Source organism: Camelus dromedarius, chromosome 20 (assembly GCF_036321535.1).
Source record: "Camelus dromedarius isolate mCamDro1 chromosome 20, mCamDro1.pat, whole genome shotgun sequence".
NCBI classification, from domain to species: Eukaryota; Metazoa; Chordata; class Mammalia; order Artiodactyla; family Camelidae; genus Camelus; species Camelus dromedarius.
The window spans coordinates 3,909,986-3,930,214 of record NC_087455.1 but is presented as its reverse complement, the minus strand read 5'-3'; the positions used below and the strand labels follow the sequence as shown (position 1 = coordinate 3,930,214).

The 20,229-nt window shown below is 54.7% G+C and overlaps 1 protein-coding gene across 5 annotated transcripts in view; it reads right to left on the bottom strand.

The window, feature by feature from the left end:
- COL22A1 (collagen type XXII alpha 1 chain) overlaps positions 1-20,229 on the bottom strand; it is a 213,937-nt gene that overhangs the window by 44,565 nt on the left and 149,143 nt on the right. For 4 of the 5 annotated variants that reach the window (XR_004132600.2, XM_031439674.2, XM_031439676.2 and 1 more), the window contains 7 exons: positions 20,043-20,120; positions 13,765-13,800; positions 12,844-12,897; positions 11,603-11,647; positions 7,196-7,243; positions 1,453-1,566; positions 727-780 (listed from right to left, as the gene is read on the bottom strand). Coding sequence is in view for 4 of the 5 variants with exons in the window: in XM_031439674.2 (XP_031295534.1) it covers positions 727-780; positions 1,453-1,566; positions 7,196-7,243; positions 11,603-11,647; positions 12,844-12,897; positions 13,765-13,800; positions 20,043-20,120 (429 nt within the window). In the remaining variant the exon portion in view is untranslated. The remainder of the gene's footprint in view (positions 1-726; positions 781-1,452; positions 1,567-7,195; positions 7,244-11,602; positions 11,648-12,843; positions 12,898-13,764; positions 13,801-20,042; positions 20,121-20,229) is intronic. The other variant, XM_064476812.1, reaches the window with a different exon arrangement.

Here is a 20,229-nt window from a genome sequence, read left to right as displayed (position 1 = left end):
CTCTCCCTTGAAAGGAATTATAGAAGAACAAAGGCAGAGCCATTGTCCCAAGACACCAGCACTTCAAGCAGGGCTGGGCTGATATAGAAAATAACTCCTACTTAGTGGAGGGAACTCCTTATCTATTTAATTGATTTGCTTTTGTTTCTCTGAATAAAGGCCATTCCCTGGCAGGGGCAGCACCCAGCAGCCGGCAAGCTGACAGCAAAGACTGCATACTTAGGGCTCAGTTGAAATTCCCCACCTGCAGAATCCTTCAGCGAGGAGCTCAGCCACCACCTATGACCCCAGAAAGGGGCGGTAAGACTCAGTAAATAGCCCTGACGCAGCTACGCTTTGCTGCAGTCTCTTAACCTAATGCTGCCCCAGGGCAGAGTCTCTTGTTCAGCAACACTGAAACCTGATGCCCGCAGTTCCCGAAGCAGTGGTGTCGGGTTTGTCAAGACCCTATGAAACTTCAAAGTCTATCGGACAACAGCAAACGCTAGATGTGGTCACCCGCCAGCCAGGGCCTGGGTGACCTCGTGGTTCTCCATCCGGATACCCGACAGGTGGCTGTCACACCACAGTGCTTCTGTTTGCTTCCTTGCTTTTAACAATAGTGAGTGAGCTTGCTGATTTTAGAACCATCATTCCTTTACACTGGACGTCACTCGTCCTCAAACTCAGGTTACCCAGTGAGATGAGCAGAATAATTGTACACAGTTTTTATGAAGGCTCACTGACCTGTGGTCCAGCTATTCCTGGGGGCCCTGGGAGGCCTCTGGGACCAGCATCTCCCTGTAGCAGGAACAAAAGAGAAAAAACCCCAACAAGAATGAGTGTCTGGACCAGAACAGACTCAGACATAGAAAACAAACTATGGTTACCAAGGGGGAAAGTGGGGCGGGGGATAAATTAGGAGTTTGGGATTAACAGATACACACTACATATAACATAGATAAACAACAAGGACCTACTGTACAGCACAGCGAAGTAGAGTTAATTTCTTGTAATAAGTTATAATGGAAAGGGATCTGAAAATGTATGTATGTATATGTATAACTGAATCGCTTTGCTGTACACCTGAAACTAACATTGTAAATCAACTACACTTCCACAAAAAAGAAGAATGCGTGTTTGGAGCCCACACCCAGAGTTATCAGCAAGCCACCCCCTTACACATCTAGTCACTGATTTCCCACTGAGATTTCCCTGTCCCCTCCCCACCCCCAGCGTGTGTGAGCTAAGGGGGCAGACGAGTGGTGGTGACGGGAGTGCGGCTATGCGTTCATGGCCATGACCCACCGCTACCGTGCTAGCTGGCGTGGTAGCCAGTCCCCAAGACGACCCCAGTGACCTCTGCCCCCACAGCCACACCCCTGAGTAGAACCCTCCCCATGTACCAGCGAGGCAACTCTGGGGTCTCCAAGACGATGCAATGGTAAAAACTGTTTCCTATTTTCTCCTTACCTTCTTCCCTTCTGCGCCTTCTCTCCCTGGCTTTCCTGGGAGACCTTTGTCCCCTTTAAAACCTGGCAGACCAGGGAGGCCCGGGGGGCCTGGAGGGCAGTCATTGCACACGTCCTGAAAGAAAGAGCAAGCACATGATACAGTTACTGGCAAAACAAACGTGGCCCAGAGCTCCTCCTCTCCAGACAGGAGGAAGCCAGCAAATGAGGAAAGAGCAAACAGGTGGATCGAGTCATTAACCAAATAGCTTGTGTCAAGCTTTGCGTTTTCCTCTTAGTCCTAAATTGGATTTCAGGGCCGATATATCTGGATTACTACCCCATTTCTCCCTACTTCTGGCCAAATGGCTGAAATACAGCCCAAGACAAAGATGTCAAAAGTGCATGTACCAGTATCTGCGAACATCTGAAGATACTCACAGTACAGGTTTAATGCAAACATTCAGCACTGTTTACAATAGCACGCCCTGTCCCTAAGGCTAGAGACAAAACAAAGCTGGGAGCTGCGTCCTCTGTCTCATGGGTTTGCCTAAGTGGTTCCTGAACAAAGCAGCAAGACAAAGAAAGCAACAGGTGCACGCCCTCAGGACTTCGCTGCCTGGCACATGCGAACCTCCCCAGGCCTGGCATTCCTCTCTGTCCACAGTGGGCATTTAACAAATGTTCCCTGGAAAGGAGCTTTGCTCTCCTTCTTTGAGGCAGGCAAGTCCCCAGAGTGAAGGTAAAGCTCTCAGCCCAGGGAAGAGTTTTCTAACTTGTCTGTGTCATCCCCAGATCTTACAGCTTGGAGCACAGCAAACACCAAATAAAACTCACGGGCTTGACCACACCCCTGCCCGTCTCACACCCTAGGGGCCTGGGTCGCTCCCTCCACGCCCTTCTTGCTAACCCTCCCTCTCTTCCTCCCCCACTCTCTCCTTTTGATGAAGGTTACGGCACTCAGAACAGTGTCAGCTCCTTCCCAGTGCACTTGGCTATTTCTATTCATTCATGTATTCACTCAGCCGCTCCCTCAGTGAAAGGGCATTTGCTTGCACAGCAACCATTCTGTCAGGCACCGTGCCTCTCCGCTTTGAGACCACAGGAGCACGCATCCTGTAGGCTCTTGGTCCCGCGGCACCCACGGACACGCAGCACACACACTGACAAGGGCCTCTGGGATGCTGCCCTGGAGCCACCTGCAGAGTGTCCTGTAGGACAAGGTGCACGTGTTCACATTCAGTGAGGTGAGCTTTCAGGCGACCTGGCATTCATCTTGGTGTCTAATGCAGGATGGACGGGCTTTTTCCATCAAAAAAGCAACTTTGAACAGTCTATCTTCCTTTGACAAGCTCATTCCTACTCAGTCTCTGAAGACTCTTTAGCTGTGTCCTACTCCAGGACGTCCCCCAAGAACTGGGGATGTGTTCTTGCTTCCACGGACCCAGGAATTCCCGCTGTGGCAGCATGTGACCCACTGTTGATGTGGTCTGTTTATAGCTCCGTGCCCTCCCCACCAAGAAAAGGAAAGTGTGACTCTCCGAGAACTGACGTAGAGTCTTTATGCATCCAATTCAGAGCAAATAACCTTCTGCAGAGCATGAGTTCCGTCAGTGGGTGAGCCAGCCGACCCGACTGACCGACCACTGACCTGTTGGCATCCAAGGCCATCTTCCTTGGCAGGTGGTTCCAGAAGCTGGCTGAATTTTTAGGGGAAGGGTGAGGAGTATCAAATGGTTTCACTGCTGCCTTTTGTTTGGAGGCATGGCAGACGTGGGAGGAACTCACATATCCCCAGACCTTCTCTTACAGCTCTTCAAAATGAGACACATCCACGACATGCAGCAGAGTGGACAGAGGCTGCACGGAAGCGGAGCTAGCCTGGTGGCTGCGGGAGCTTGGGCCACTGAGATTTTGTTGGATGTGCGGGACACAGAGTGATGGGGAACCACCCTCTGCAGTGAGGTCCAGAGCACAAAGCGGCATATCTGAGTAACTCATCTCACTGGTTTCGACTCTCTCTTTTCAGCTTCCGGCGTGGATAACTCTCAGGCTGACTGTGTCTTAGTCCCAGTTTCTGTGCAGGATTGTTCACTGAAGACCAGTGCAGCCCCACCGCAGCCCCCAGACTCACCAGCGAGGGGGCTGGGCTTAGCATACTGACCCGGCCCTGGAACCCAGCGAGCACAGGGCAAGGCCAGCCCCCCACTGCTGTCCTACCCACCCTCACTTGGGTGCCTGTGCTCCTGGGGTCCCCAGTTCCTCTTGACCCTGGGCTGCCTGGAATGTCTTGAGACTAGTATTGGGGCCCAGGGCAGGCTGCCCTCAAATATCTCTCAATGGCATACTGATTATTTTGAAATAAAGTTACTCAAGAAACGGCCAATGCAGGCGGGACAGTGACCCTTCTCTCTGTCACCCTGAGAGCAGGAGATAAGTCTCTCATGTGAAACGCGCACTGCCCGCATTTGCAGGTGGGACACCTTCACTGCCAGAGACAGGGCATCCAGGGCCGAGAAGCCAGTGTAAACAAACCTCCTGATTCTAATTCACGGCCCCAAGCCCCAGCTCTGCTCAGATTCTTCACTGGTGAATCACCCGAAGCCTAAGCTTCTTTTCCCTGCCAATTCCTCACACAGTTTCTTTGTCCAAAAAGTATAAAAGCTGCCAGTTTTGGCCACTTCTTAGGTCCTATTTCTAAGAGACCTCCACGTGCATGAATTAAAACCTGTTGCTTTTTCTCCCACTAATCTGTCCTGTGCCACTTTTCTCATTAGTCCAGCCACAAGAGCCCCAGAGGGGGTGTAGGGGGAAAAACCCACTCTCCATCACTAGACCCGGTTCTGCTTCCAACCAGGTGGGCTTGCTCAGACCACACGGAAGCCTCTGCCACTCGGGCCCACGGCTTCACCTCTCCCAGCCGCGGCCTCCTCACGTGTGAGGGCAGAGAATGAGTAACGAGGGCTGCCCGCCTGCTGCCGAGCCGAGCCCCCGGTGGGAGCACGAGTGTCTGCCGCTCCGTGAGTCACTGTGGGTTCAGCCGCTGTTTCCCTCCAAGTCTGTCCCTTTGTCGCACCTGCACATCAGATGCCCTTGCTCCTCAGCACTGACCCCCACCTCTTCCATGTCACCGGGTCACGTCAGGCAGGCCACTTAGTCCCCACTAGTCTATTTCTACACCAGCTGACAAGGCTTATTCTCTGACCTTAGGGTACAGTCGTGGAGTTTAAACGGAGCAGGCCTGTAACGCGTCTAGCACGTTGCCAGGTCCCCTATGCATAATCTGCAGATGCAACCCCTCTCGCCCCCACCCCCTGCCCTTTGTCTGCGGCGTTCTCAGCAAACCCAGCCGGCCGTGTCATTGTGTGTGGTGCGGTACAGCACACCAAGCAAGCGCTCCTAAAATGCTTATAACGGGAGGAACTGCAGTCTCTGCCACGTGGGAGAAAACCACCGCTGCTTCTCAGGTGCGGAAATCACCTTCCGATCACCTGACCCAAGCCCCTGCCGGACTCCTGCCCCCTCACTGCACACTCCTGCCAAAGGGCTGTGGAGCCTGCATTTCAAACCTCTGGGTAACAGACAAGGAACTCGCTACTGCCTGCACATCATCAGGGAGCTGTCAGGAAGCTCAGACTCAGGCAGAGATGAAGGTGGATGGCAGAGGGGATAAGCACAAGGGTTTGGAGTTGGTCTCACTGGGTTTGAGACTCGGCTCTGCCACCGTCCAGCTCTGTTACCTTCAACAAGTGACTGGCCCACCTGTGCCCAACCTCCTGCTCTGTCAAATGTGGCTAGTAACAGCAGCTGCCCACTGGGGTGTCTGTGGCGATCGGATGAAATAATATTTATCCTGGGGAATCATCTCACGGGGAAGCCCTGAGGATGGCCTCCCTGGGCACAGCTCCAGCTACACAAGTTCCTTAAAGATGAACTTCCTACCCAGGCAGTTTTCCAACTCTCAGAATGGGGTAAATGTTCTGTAGTAAAGGATGCATCCTCAGCAAGGGAGGGGCCTGTCCACAGCCACCTGGACCAGACCATCAGCTTTAACCCACATCATCAACATGGCAACAGGTGATTACACAACAGGGAGCTATGGCAGTTCTCTGCAGACCTGGGCAAACCCACATGGCCCAGGCACCTGTCTACAGGGTTTCCAGGCAAAGCACACTCCACAGGACCAAGGAATTCCAGGCACTGCCCTGAACGTAGGCGCTCACATGACCTCTGTGGTTCCTGGCTGCTCCGATGAACACAGCTGCATCCTTTAGCAGGTAAGAAGTGTTGATACGACTAAGTGCCCTTCTCAGGGCTGCAGCCATGAAGAACGGTCTTAACCCATGCAGGACTCACTCCTGTCATCACTGCCCTGAAGACTGGGACACCCTGAGTTGAAATCCTTCAGTGGGGGCAAAGGGGCTGATGCAAACCCAGTGCCTTTCAATGGGGCGGAAATTAAGAAAAAATTATCAAGGCTATAAAAGCCTGTAATAAATAAGGCTTAAATCAATAGATAATGATTTCTTGCCATGTCCTAGTTGTGAAAGAAAAACCAAACCTCCCTCTTGTCAATAACAATCAGGAAAGACTGCCCTACTGCTACACATCTTGAATACAAAGTATGATTTTGCATCAGGGCAGCTCGATGTGCAGAGGATCACACATCCGGCTTCTGAGGAGCTTTTCTTCTCCCTTTTCTTCTCCTCCCTTGTTTTCATGCAAGAACCAGATGTTTTCTGACATCACCCAAGTGGTCTTCAGAATACAGGAAGTGAGGAAGGGGCTGATCACACAAAATTCAGTGCCAAGCTTCACCCAGAGTTAAGACAAAGGCTGGAAACAGAGGCAGCAAAAGGGTCCTCCACACCCACAGCAGCAGGACTGCTCCTCCTGGAACACGAGTCTTCTCCTGTCTCCGTCGGGCTCACAGCCTCTTCCGGGTCTCCTCCATTTAAGATCCGAGGTCCTCGGCCAGGGTCCCAGGCACCCAGCTTTCTCTGCCCTGTCTCAGCAGAGTCACGCTCAGCTCAGGGCGTCTGCTGCTCGTGGAAAGTGCACGTGGTTCTGAAAATGAGCTGACTCTGCACTCAGATCTGAACTCACCCCAGCCACAGGCTCCAGCCCCCTGCGCCTGCGCTCCGGACCTCATGCCAGCAGGCCCCCCACCCAACCTGGCTGACCCTGCCCACGCCCCTCTCTTGAGAGCTTGAGGAGGCAGTCCTGTGGGGGGCCAGGTCAGCCACTGGAATCAGTGGGGCGTGGATTCCACTCCCAGAAAGTCACTGACCCTCATAGTGTCTCAGGTTTCCAATAAGTAAAACAAAAACACAAATAGTACCAGTATCAGAGAGTAACTGTGGACAGTAAGTAAGAGACACGCATGGAGTGTTTAGCACAGCCCTGTCCAGAAGGACCTTCTGTGACGACAGAAATCCTCTGTATCTGCACTGTCCTGTAAAACAGCCACTAGCCACGTGCGGTGATTAAGTACGTGGAATGCGACTAGTGTGACTGAGGACTGGAACTGTTCATTGCACTTAATTTGAATTATCTTAAATTTAAATTGACACACGTGGCCAGTGGCTGCTGCCCTGGACAGTGCATTTAGCCCATCGCTGACACATGGTGAGGTCTCAGCCAATGTTGCTATTACTGTTAATATTCTTAACACAGTGGTTCAGACACAGAAAAGAGCACGTTACTGAAATCCCCAATCCCCCCATGACCAGTTTCACAACGCATGCACATTTATTTTATTTTACCTTAACCAAGAGATTTACGTCCCCTGGAGACAGTAGCGGAGAGGGTCCCTGTCAAAGAAAAATAAATACATACAGACATACACACACGCCCACACTCTGTGTACCCTGTGCTCCTCCAGGCAGTGTGCGGCCTTCACAGCGCAAGCTGTGCCACGTGACGTGGCCACGCCATGCACAGGATGCAAGCAGCCCGGTCCACACCCCACGCCGGGGAGCCACGGGAAGACTCCGCTGAGCCAGCGACTGCACAGACTGCTGGTCCTAACTGAGTCTAGCTAACATCAGCCTTTCTGGTCCCCAGGCTCCCTGCACTGGTCCCTTCTCTTCTCCTGGTGGTCCCTCCTCCACACTGCCCTCTACACCAACAGGTCCTATGGGTACTGTAGAAGACAAAGGGGGCCGACTCTCCTGTATTCCCCAGATGGGTAACAGCTGTCACTATCATTCACAATCTAGTATGAATTTCAAGTAACTTCTTTAGCTGTCCCAGGTAAAACAGCATTTTGAACTTCATTCGTTATTACGAGTCAGAAGTCTCTAACTTCAGGAAGATTTCAGAAGTCAGGCGTAATCACAAAGCCTCTGAAGGTGTGCGGGGTCTGCAGGTCACTGAATTCACGTTCACAACGGTGAGCTGGGATGTGGTACATCATGACTGGGGCCAGCCTGGAGCCCAAGATGGAGTGGAGGCTGGGTTCACACTGGGGTTTAAGGGACACAAGGCTGGGAAGGAAAATGGAAATTAAAAGGCAAACCCTAAAGGGAAGAAAGGATTCTCAGAAGAACTGGAGACTGGCGTGCTACTTTGCAAACTTCTAAATTTTGCACTGGAAAAGGAGTCCCGGAGAACCCATTCTCCAGAGGGAAGGGGTCGACGTTCCTCTAGAATGGGGGAGCCAGCGGCCACAATTGACTGCTGGTGGCTGATTTCTTCTGAATAAATCTGAGTTCCGGTTAATGAAGTATGAGTCCAGTCTAGCGCCTTACGGAGGCTGAAACCAAGACTGTTTTCCTGGCTGCCTCCTCTCCTGACCCCACAGGGCTCCTGCCACATCCTGCGGCTAAAGAGAGCCATGTGACAGCGGCATCGGGTATGTTTGTGCAGGATAACTTGGCAGAGGCTGGGTGTATGTCTGTTTGCTCAAGTGTTCGACCAACCCCCCAGACTACCGCAAGGGTAGGAGGCCCGGGAGAGGCCGGGGCTGGAGTCGGGTCTGGACGTGCTGAAGGGACGACCAGCCCTGCAGGGAAAGCTCACTTAGGTCACAACTGCTGAAGACGAAACAGAGTGTGTCCTCAGTTACCTGAGACTGACCCTCGGGAGGAAGGCCAACCTGTGCAATGCTGATCGATAAGAACTTTAAAAGGGGGCGGAGGGGTTTCCTTCTGAAGTTTTTTATTTTCCCTGGGAAGTTAGTAACACGAGTCATACAGTCCAAACTGGGACACTTTTCACAGTGCTGGCACTGTGTTCTTTGGGACATTTTTATGTTGTCACGTAAGCCCTTTGCATAATTAGAGGAGTGAGCAGCAGGGCTGGATGTCAGTTTCAAAAGGAGAGAGAACGAGGAGTGAATTTTCCATCTAGGTGCAGCGTGGCCTTGGAGATAATTTAATTAATGTCTTGTGGTGACCCCCTTCTGTAGGCCCCACAAGATAGGTCTGGATACACAGGAGCAAGGCAGGTGCGGGGATGGTGGCCTTCTGAATGTGGACGCAGGATGCAGAGCGGAGTGCTGTGCTCGCCTCTGAGGAGCGGGCCCCACCTGGTGGGTTGATGCTGAGCACAGGGAAGCAGCAGTGGGAAGCGCTGGGGTGCAGAAGACTGCACCCGCGCCCTGCTGGCTCCTCCTCCCCTCCCGGGTGCCGCCAGCTGCCCAGAGCACCAGCCGGAAAGGCTGGGGAGGTCACACAGCCCACGACGGACTGACACGGAGGTGAAGAGGGGCGGCCTCTTGACTCAAGATAGGCCAGTTGTGCGGTGCCGTCCACACCCGAGCTCCCCATGGGATCAGGCTGAGGGCAGATTCACGCTGAACCCACATCCTTGACTACCTTTCCACTACCCGGTCCTGCTTTCTCCAACCCCGGCAGGTCTCCCCTGGCTCACTCGCTGGCATGGGAATCCCCACCAGAGGCTGTGCTTCTGGAGAACCAAGTCCAGCAGGGGGGCTCCTGGCACGGGAATTCTCTGGGCGCAGGGCTGGAGAAACACTCTGGGCCCCCATCGCCACCGAGGGGTGATGGCTGCAGGAAGGGGTAACTCAGCAGGCCCGGGCTGCCCAAACCCTGCCCATGCCAAACAAAGGCTCGGCCCTTGCTGGCTCCTAACGAATGCCCTGCCTGAGAAGAGTGCCTCTGTTCGCCAGGGTCTTGGGCCAGGCAGACGGCTTATGCTAACGACCAGATCTACGGCGGGGGCCTGGGCCATGGGGTATCAGTCTGGCCCCTGGGAGGGCTGGAGACGGAGACCAAGGCCAGCCGTGCGGGCTCGCTGCATCTATGTGACCTGCACACCAAGGTTTGGGGGAGCGACCCTCAGTGGCGACACTTGGTGCTTTCCAGAGCACTCGTCACCCACATGCCTCTGCTGACACATGGGCGCCGGGAGGAGCGAGGGCTGCCCGCGCCGGCTCCCTGGGGGAGGGGCCTCGTCGCTCAGGGACGCTGCCCTAAGCATCTCGCCCCTGTGCTGACCTTCACCTGCGTCCTTTCTCTGTGATAAACCACAGTCCCGATTGGAGGCACTCTCCTGAGTCCTGGAGTCCTCCTGGTGAGTCAGAGAGCCTGAGGGGAGTCTTGGGACCCCTGAAAACACGACTCATCCGATAAGTGAGATGAGAGACCCTGAGGGCTCCCCTGTCGTCCCTGGGACCATCTGGGGGGTGTGTGTGTGCAGTGAATTTGAAGGTGGTCAAAAACAGACCTCCTCTCTGTCTGTCTCTACATCTCTCAGTCTGCTCTGCCAGTGACCAGCTGTCAGACGTCACGGTTAGTCCACGCTGCCAGCTGGACGCTGCTGGCTTAATTCTCTTGGCAGGGGTGTCAGGGTCTAGACTCGGCAGGAGTTGTTTGAACCCTCTTCAGCCTCTGGCCTGAACCTTCCTCTTCCAGCCGCTGCACCAGGGCCTTGCACTTGGGTAACGAGGTTAATTCGGCTGCTGTAAATCTGACTCCACAGAAGAAGAGGAGGGTGTGTGTAAGCTGTCCCTACCCTCCAGCAGGACTTTTCACTCCTCCCGCTAGAAGGCCTTCAGGGAACGGTCTCAGGACCCTTTGAGGAGGACCAGGCTGCCCCTTGGGGTCTCTGCTGTGCCCCGCAGCCTGGGCCCCAAAGGCGGAGACGCTCAAGCCCTCGGGGGCCCCATGCCTTGGGTCCTTGTCTGCAACTTGCAGCGGCCAGGCTCACAGAGGAGCCGATGGCCTCTCAGATCCATCTTGAGGTGAAGATTCTGCATAATGGTTTCTGAAATCAGCCTTGAGGCCTGAGCCTCCCGCGTCGTGACTGCCACTGTCTCTCCCACCTCGGGTAGCACCTTTCAGTGGACTCGTCTCTCCTGTATCCTCACGCTGCCTCCTCGCTCACCCAGACTTGTTCCTCTTCACCATCCCTCCCCTGGAGGGCCACCCTGTGCCTGGTTCCTCGGTGGAGCCTTTGGGGCTTCTCTGGCGTTGCTGAGTTAACTGGGGTGGGGGTGGGCATTCCTAGAAGGTGACTCTACAGCGCACAAGGAACCGCGGGCTGGTGTGCGGCCCCACGGCCCGGGACCAGACTCTCAGGGCTGTCCGTTTCTGCTCAGCCTGTCACAGCGTCGCTGCTCTCACAGGGAGAGAGAAAAGAACATCTCTTATACTACAAAGGGGGGAAACCAAGAGGTACTGACATTACTGAACTAAAGGGCAGGACAAGGACTGGTCGGGACCTTGCCACGAACACTGCTACTGCCCGTCTGCTCACCCCAAACCACCGTCCTTCCTTCTCTGTCCTCCCCCAGGCCCCGGAGGCTGCACCCTGGGGACGTATCATGAGGCTCACCTGCCTGCTGCCCGCCCCACAGGCGAGCTGGACCAATGAGATGCACAGCAGGAAATTGGGGAGGGAGGGTACGGGGGGGGGGTGGGCGGTGGCCAGGCATCCTGTGGTGGCTCTGAACCCACAACCACAGCTCCTATCTGGCAGCCCCTTCCCCCCACCCTCTCCCTCTGCTCTGAAGATAAGAAGCAGGTGGCGTTGGCGTCTCTGTGGTTTATCTCTGAGCATCACAGCATCTCTGACTAGTGCCCTCTGCCCGCAGCTTTGTAAAAAGCCCCCTTTTTAAAGTCTCTGGGACCATCCGAGTTGTATTTTACTCTGGCTGGGTCCCTGACTGATGGTCAACATTCATCCAGAACAGTTAGATGACATACTGGTTTGCCAGGAGGCCCTCTCTCTCCTGGACTTCCTGGTACACCCTAAGAAAAGAAAGAAAGAAAACATTAACTGTGCTAAGCACATAATGCTGATCCGCTCTGCCCACCCCCTCTCCCAGCATCTACATCTGTAACTCAGGGGAAAAAACAACCCAACCGTGAAGACTGGCACCAGTAACAATTCACGGTTTCCAGTCTCAGCTGAATACCCAAGGCTTCTCAGGAAATATTTAACTGTGGCAAATGTTCCAAACAGTAAGCTACTCCCCTTATTAGCTCCTACCCAAAACACGAAACCAAAAACAACTCATGCACGGACACACATTTATCTCAAATTTCTCCATCCTTTCCCAAACACAAGTGGAAGGAGTGGCTTTGAAAGAGGAGGGTTCTGCTGAACTGGCTGTAAGAATGTAACCCTGTGAGTGGGGCAGGTAAAGTCAAGCACTTGGGGGCGGGATTTAGAGGGCAACATTCTTCTCTGAAACAGAACCTAAGGAAGGGAAGGGGAGGACAGTTTATTGTTCCTACTTATGTGAAGCCGAACGACAGAGATGGAAAGATGGAGGACGACGCAGCAAGTACCACTGCTTAGCGGCGCCAGACGTCTTTGCTCCATGAGGACTCGTGGTCGTCGTTTAACCGTTTCAGGGAGTCTGTATGGAGCAAATTCTATGTACCTGCCACTCTGTGAAGCATCAAGGACCTACAGATGCCTGAGACACTTGGTTCCTACCTTCTAGAGCTCAGATCTAACTGAATAAAAGTCAGGCCATAAAGATGAGAGGTGATTAACACTGTCACAAAGTGGGGAGACACACGTCCTCAGTGAGCATCAGGTGAGTGTGCGGAGCTCCCTTGAAGGGAGAAGCCCTTACAGGGATGGGTCGGGAACAAGTCCATGGAGAAGCTGGTGCCTGATTTGAGCAGAACTGACCAGCTAGGTATGTAAGAACATTGACAAGATGACAGGAGACAGTGATGGGGTACCCGGGAGCTTACAGGTTTCTGAAAGCATAACATAAAAGCAAAAGAAGTGAAACAAGGCAATACAAGATTGTAAGTCACAACGAACAGAAAATCAAAACATAAACAGCGTCCACAAGAAAGGGGCAGGGGTTAGTGGGGCAGGACAGCTCCTCCCGGGGCGTCCTGGTTCCAGGAGGCCAGAGACAGCGGAGGGGCTCCCGGGGGGTCTGGAGGACCTGGACTGGGCCTGCACTGCCGCCTTTACTCACATCCTGGCCGGCTGGTCCCTGGGGGCCTGGGAATCCAGGGGGGCCTCGAGATCCCTGAAGAAAAAGAGAAGATGACATCCCCCCCATCAGTGTAAGCAAAACAAGTGCCGCCTTCCCTGGGGGGGCTCTCCTTGCACAGACGGCCTGCTGCTCTGGGGAAGCTGATGTAACGCGTGTGCCAGGGAGCAGGTGGCTCAGAGTCACACACTTTACTGCGCATGTGCAGGTGGACACACCAAGTACACCCGGAGGACGCTCTGGAAAGCCCTCCCTGTGAGCCGGACGGCCCAGGCCGCTTTCTGGAGTGGAGAGGCAGCTCCTGCAGCGAAATGGGCCTGAGCCCCGGTCCTGCCCACTCCCCTGCGCAGTGTGGATAACTGGCCCCCGGGGCAGGGGGCCGGCCCAGCACAGAGCTCAGCACTCAGCTGACAGTGATTATTTTTTATAAGAAAATCATTCCCATTCTGCTGAAAATTTCCAGACAGTACCAGAAATTGGCACACATCATCTCATGAAGAATCTCACTTCCTGGGGCACTTCCCTGCCTCTTCCCCCCCGCCTTCCAGGCTAAGGGAGCCCTCCCCTGCTCGTGGCTATGCGGCTGGGGTGGGGAAGCCAGGTTGCACAGTTAGCTCCTCGGGCAGGTTGATTACCTTCCTTAAACCACGGCTGCCCGTCTGGAAGCAGAGATGGCGGGGAGCAAAGGCAGCCTCCGCCCGCCCAGCACCACACACGCTCCTGGCCCTGGGAGACCCCGCCAGCCCATAGGTCAGGGCTCACATTTTGGAGACTTTGCCCGGTTTCATGTTAGGGATTTTTTTGAAACTCTTCTGCCTTCTGGCCACTCCAGTTTAAAACTGCTTTCATTAGAACATAATTTCTGCCCTCAAAACCCAGCCCCGTATTTAAATCATACTGTACCGGAGGCCCTTTCTCTCCTGGTGGTCCGGAGGGGCCCTAGAAACAAACACACAGGTGAGCAAGCGAAGCCGGAGGGGGCACTTACTTAAACGTGCCGCGGTGCTTATTCCTGAGCTTGGTCTCTAACTGTCCTAAAAGGAATAGCTGACTTCCTCCCACCTTTAAGCCACAGGGTCACACCCTCCCACCACCACCACTCCATGCTGCACATGGAGATCTCACTGGAACCTTCTTCATTTGCCCCTGAACTGGTGCCACCCCCTCCTGGCACGCACTGGGCCCATGTCTAGCTCTGGGCCCCAGCATCCCAACATCCTCATGCTGTATTCCTGCTCAGGATGGGGGGGGGGCACATTCAGGACCAGACTCCTTGGGTGGCCTGCTTGCCCGATGCTGCACGGTGTCCCTCCTCACTCCTGCACGTGGCTCACACATGCATGCACACACACACAGATATGGATCTGTCATCCTTCAAGTGTGACCAGCCTACGATTCGGCTTCCGGATTTTGCGCTTCAGATGCGTTCCTTCTTGTGGCATTAGTGTTACAGTTCCAGGTCCTGCAGTGAGAGGACTGTCCCTGCCCTGAGCCTTTGCTACACTGTGCTCTGCCTCTCTGCCTGGTCACATCTAGTTCTCAATTTAGATGTCAGCACCCCAGGAAAGCCTTCCCTGGCCTCCCTCAGGAGGCTCGTTAGAAGCGGTCCCTAGCCCCCGGGTGCACCCTGTCTAGGACGGACCACCCAGTGTTCCTGGCCCATCTGTGCCCTCTGCTGAATGGACCACGCCCTGCCTTGGGGGCACTCAGCTCCGTGCTCACGCGCTCCCTCCAATCCTCAGCAGCCCCCGTGCGTGCGTCGTCCGGACACAGCAGAGCACAGCAAACGGACGGCGCTCCACTAAACTTACAATTGGACGGTATGAAGAGAACTTGAAAATCACTTATTATCACCCTTCCTTTTCACTGATGGTCAAACAAGGGCCTGAAGGAGACAAAGGACCTGCCCAAGCCACATCGGAGTCACTCGCCAGGGGGGTCAGCCCCACCACCAGCTCGCAGTCCAGTGCATCTGTGTGCCCCTGCGGCAGGGCCCGTGAGAACTCCCGAGGGCGTCCCAAGAGGGAGGAGAGATTTCAGACCAAGGCACAGGCTTCCGGCAGCGCGACAGACCAGGGCACCTAAAAGCCTGCCCGTCTCATGTGTCCCAGAGCTGCCTGACAGAATAAAACAAGCATTTTAAGTGCACAGCTGACCACTCAAGAAGGTAGGGGACACCTCCCAAGGCCTAAGCCAAGCAGGTAAGAAAATGGACTCAGAACCCCCCTGGGGTCCACATGACTCACACGACCCTTCTCCCCGTTAGTTCCCACTGCTCTGTCAAGTCGTAGGCCAGTGGGATGCAGGGGCCAGCGCGCACACATCTGAATTCCGTTCCTTTCGCAGTCGTTCCTTACCAAGACTGCACACTTATCCCCAAGGACGCGGCAGAGCGATGGTCTGTTGCTGGCACCTCCTGTTTCCAAATTAAACCCAACGATCCATCTCCAGGGTTTAATTGTTTCATTAGACTGAACTCCGAATCCCCCTCTTATGTCATTTGATATAAAATCTACAGGTAAAGGGTGGGTTTTGCTGTCAAAAAAGTCTTCCTATCAAATCTTAGCTTTGTCAGTTATCGGCTGTTTGACTCGGTCTCTCCGCACTTCCATCTGCCCGATCCTGACACAGAGCTGGTGAGCCCCTCGCTTCATGTGATCAGAACTAAGAGGACACACCTAAGGAGAGAACCAGCCCAGAGCCTGGCCCGTGAGAGGCGCTCCTGCGGCCAGTTGGTGGTATACTTTTAGGAGACAGAGAAGTGTATTGCGGAGGAGGGGTCGCAGGGTGGCTTCCCGATCGATGCCCTTCCTAAATCTGAAGCCTGGGCATGTCTTCAAGACTAACAACCCTCTGTTCCAAGATTACACCCTCTGATGGGGTTGCTCAGGAGTCGCATTACCTAAAACACGTATTTTGGTCTTCGATACCATTTTCCACTAAAATGAACTACAACTCCTTGGAGAGACGACTGACCCCAGATCTGGGCGAGGAACAGAAACAAATCGGGACATCCTGTCCTTCCACAGAGCAAGGACACCGTCAGCGGCTGCTGGGCTGGTGTCAGAAACACTTCGGGTCAACTTGCATGGGCTCCCGTTTGCCTAAAATACGACAATCTGAGCATCAAAAGGAAGAACACCTGCAACATGAAATCAGATCAAATGTGTTTAAATCCAGGAGTTTGAAACGATTGACAGAAAACAAAACCGCCTCATCCATCATCTTTGCAAGATGCCATCTTTGTAAGATTTTCAAGTCGTTACTTGAAAATAATCAAAAAGCAAAGACCAGCTCTTCTATTCTGCCTTCCACGCGAACTGTCCCACTGGGTATCCAAATCCAAACGAGGGAGTGTCTTTTCTGTATAGAAATATTCTAACTAATACATAAAAAGGAACCGATTGAACCAGAACAGCATCAATTTGCAAGTCTTGATGCGCTAAGCGATCTAAGCTCTGGACATCGAAGGGTGTGAACTTCACAACAAGAGCCCCCCAGACATCCTGTGCTTCCTGTGGAAGAACACACCCCCTGTGAAGTCCTGCCAAAGAGATCAAACCTGAGTCATCGAGCCTTGAGGCCCACGTACGGATGGGTAAGAAACACAGGGACACAGCAGCGGGCTAAACTGGTCCATGAGCTAAGTCCAGACTGTGGGAAGCTCTGTGAGACCAAACAATAAAATAAGTCTTCTTTTGTCAATTAAAGAACTGCAGTTTATATTGAGAGAAATTTGAAAGTTGACCCCCTCGCCCCATAACTCCCACGGACAGCTATCTGAAAACACAGTGCATTTTATCCCCACGTCTTTTTCCTGAAGGGCACAGGGTACCAGTCTCTGTGCTGGGCTCTGGGGTGGCTTAGCCGCATGAGCCAGGCCCGCTGTCTGAGCCCCCTCTTCTGTGAGCCGGAGATGATGCCAGCACAAGCTCGCAGGACCCCACGGAGGGTGAGCCAGGGCACGTCGGGCCTCGCAGGGGCCTGGAGGGCGCGTACGGCGCTCAATGTGCCTCGGGAACTGTTACTAGGAGCAACCAAAGGCCGTGCTGAGATAGAGAGTTTCCAACCAGAAGTGAGAGTAGGAACTTATTTAAAATCCTTTTTCTTTCCATCAGCAGAAGAATCCCGGGACTAAAAACCACGGTGGGGATACTGAGCTGCTGGTTATACACGGAGCCCTGCCCTGGGGTCTGTGCTGTGCCCCCCACCCCGAGCCTCCCCCAGGATCTGGCTCCGTGTGTGGAACAGGACAAGAGCCCAAGTCAGCGAATGAAGCCTGCCCAGGCCCCGGGTGTCGGCCGGGGCGTAACCACTGAGAGACACCGGGTGTCCCGCAGCAGCCCGGCCTGGTGGGGCTGCTTGGCTGCACGTGCCCCTGTCGAAGGGAAACTGCTCAGCCTCATTCCTGAGCCGGCAGATGAGTCACAGGGACGCAGGCAGCTGCTGGGCTTGCGGGTCACAGCTGAGGGGCAGGCACACATGGGGACGACGCCGGCACCAGGAAGGGCCACGTAAATGCGAACTGCTGTCCTCCGGGCGCCTGCCCAGAGCTAGAATGCTGGCATCCAGTCCTCGCTCCACCACGTCCCAGCTGTGACTTCAGGCAGGCGTCACATCTCTTAAGTGGTTCTCCTCATTTGTAAAATGAAAGGGAGACTAGGACTGCTGGGAGGAGTAAATGAGAGGGCGCCCACGAGCTAAATGAGAAGACAGGCGCTGCCCTGCGAGGAGGGGCGACGCGAGCTGTGATCACGATCACTGCAGCTTTCAGTGGCTTTCATTTCTGTCACTCCCAGGAAGAGGGGCAGTGGAAGCCACCCCTCTCGGGGGGCTGATGTGTGTTACTGCACATGCTCAGCTCCAAGCTTCTGTCCTCTGCCAGGCCGCAGGGCTCCTAAGGGCTGGTGGTGTCTGTATGGGGACCCTCAGTGCCTGAGCAAAGCAAGCTGCCAGAGCAAGTGATCTCAGAGAGGGAGGTAAAGGCCTGGAGAGAGGAAGGATAATTTTAGGCGGCGAAGGCTGAGGGAGGTGTCGGGGGAGGACTCTCATGACACCCCAAGGTCAGAGGCAGGGCACCAGGTGTCTCCATCGATATTACCACGTTGTGGTCCCCCCCACCCCGCTGGCCCACGAGGAAACCACGGCTCAGGCCCGACGCAGGCTGCCAGAAGGAGCCCTGCCCTTGCAGACCTTAGGCTCTGAGGGTCAGCAGGGGTCCCTGGCGCTTAGATCTGCCCTCAGGCGGAACTGGGTCCTTTTCAAGCATTTCAGACTCTGCTTAAAGAAGATCAGAGGCAATCTGAAGATTAAAGGGAGTTTTTGGTTAACGTCTTGGAGCGGGAGGCCAAAACACCAAAGAACTGCCTCCCCATCCACGCCCCTGCGCGGTGACGTGCACAGCGCTGGCAGAGAAAGCCCTGGGCTCCCTTCCAGGGAGTCGCTGCTGCTACGGGAAGCCAGAGGCCCTGGAGCAAGCAGAGCACCGCGGGAGGAAGGACGAGGAGACTCCATTCCTCAACGTGAGAACGTGACAGAAATGAACAATGCTGCCCGTCCTGCCGCAGCCACAGGCGAGGTGAAGCAGAGGAAGAGACCCGGCTTTGGAGGGGGCGGGAAGAGCTCTGTGCCCCAGGCCCAGCCCTGGCCCAGCTACGGGACATCGGCCAAGGCACTTCACCTTCTGAACCTCAGAATGTTTACCTGGAAGACAATGATGAAGCAGACACTGTCGGGGGCTCCTAACTCCCTGGGCACGCTCCCACCAGGCAGCTGCTTGCTGCAGGTGCTGCCCGGGGCTTCCTGTAGCCACAAGGGGACGTTCGGCCGGCGTGCAGGGCAGCTCCCCGGCGCTGTGTGCGACTCACGCCCAACGGGAGCTGGCACACAAGCCCCCGCTGTGCCACCCCTTTCTCAGCACAGCTCTGCGTCTGCAGCAATCGGTCTCCAGGGTGGAGGGGGGCAGGTGCCACTGGAGGCTGCCTCTCCCGGAGGGGTGATGGCTGAGCTACTTTCCCAAACAGACTCCTTGTCCTTGAATCCTGTTCTCAGGAGATGCTTCTGCAGAATCCCAGCCTTCACCAAGGAGCAAACCAGCTTTCACAGGCCCGGAGGACTGAGCGTGTGGATGCTTCTGGACTCAGCCCTCAGCACTCAGCAAACGGCAGGGCTCCTGCAAACGGGCCCTGCATCCCATCTGAACTCACGTCTGCCCTCGCCCTCCTCCACCGTCTCCGCGTGCCTGCTCGCAGCACAGCCCTGAACCCTCATCGCAGATGGCCGGGCCATTAGGAAGCAGCCTAGGCTACTGGCCAAAGACAGGATTTATGAAAATTCAATAAGGTTTCACCCACCACGGAAGCTTTTAATAACTGAGGTGGAGGAAGGACACTGAACAGTTGATTCACAGCCTCTTGGCTGGAGCCAGCCAATCACTTTTCAGGTGGCATCACTTGGGTAGGAGCATATTTCATGGGCGACGTTAGGCGGCTCTGGAGCGGGAGGTGGCCCGGCTTCCCGAGGAAGGGCTCGGTAGATGAACCCTCAGGGAGTGGACTGGGACATGGAGAGACCTGTGAAGTGATGGCAGGGCCACACCAGGCTGCAGCCCTCTGGGGAGTCTGCCAGCTCACCCCAGTGGGCGGGTGTAGGGGGTTCAGCAGAACTGCCAGTGAGGAGACCACATCACTGGAGATAAAAGCCTTTCTTGATTCTATCTGTGTTCTCATCTGTATGTTAACTGGAGGGAGAGGGGTCGTGAACTCGTTTCTGCCTGAAACGCATGCAAGCGTGCTGCTTCTCCCACACCACCCCCTCCCCAGCCAGTCCCAGCTCACTGGCTATGACTCAGGTTTTGCAAAGTTTGGTCAGTGAGCCCTTTTTTCTTTCTTTTTCTTTTTCAATTTTAATGACTTTTGTTCTCTCACTCCTCTTTGAATCAGACAAGTCTTGGTCTCCCCACAAACCTTATTCCCATAAGAAGTACACCAAGTTTTAGTAACACCACCAGCCACTGTGGACAGGCCTACACCCTGACTGAGCAGACATTGGGGGCCCCCACTGCGTTAGCTGGACAAGGAGTGTCCCTGCAGTAGGGCCCAGGCAGCACCTTCCCTTGGGAGCCAGCACGGAACGACTGTGTGCCCTGAAAGCAAGGAAGTGCTGGATGAGTAAGGACTCACAGGAGGGCCAGCAGCCCCAACGCCCGGGTCTCCGCGGCTGCCAGGAGAGCCAGGGGTCCCAGGTGCACCGCGGTCTCCCTAGAAAGAGAAAACAAGAAATCAAGCGGTCAGTGCCGGGAAGGAGAGAGCCAGGGTATGGAGGAACTATGCTCCTCCCATGTGCACTCCCCGTCTGGTAGCTTTCCCG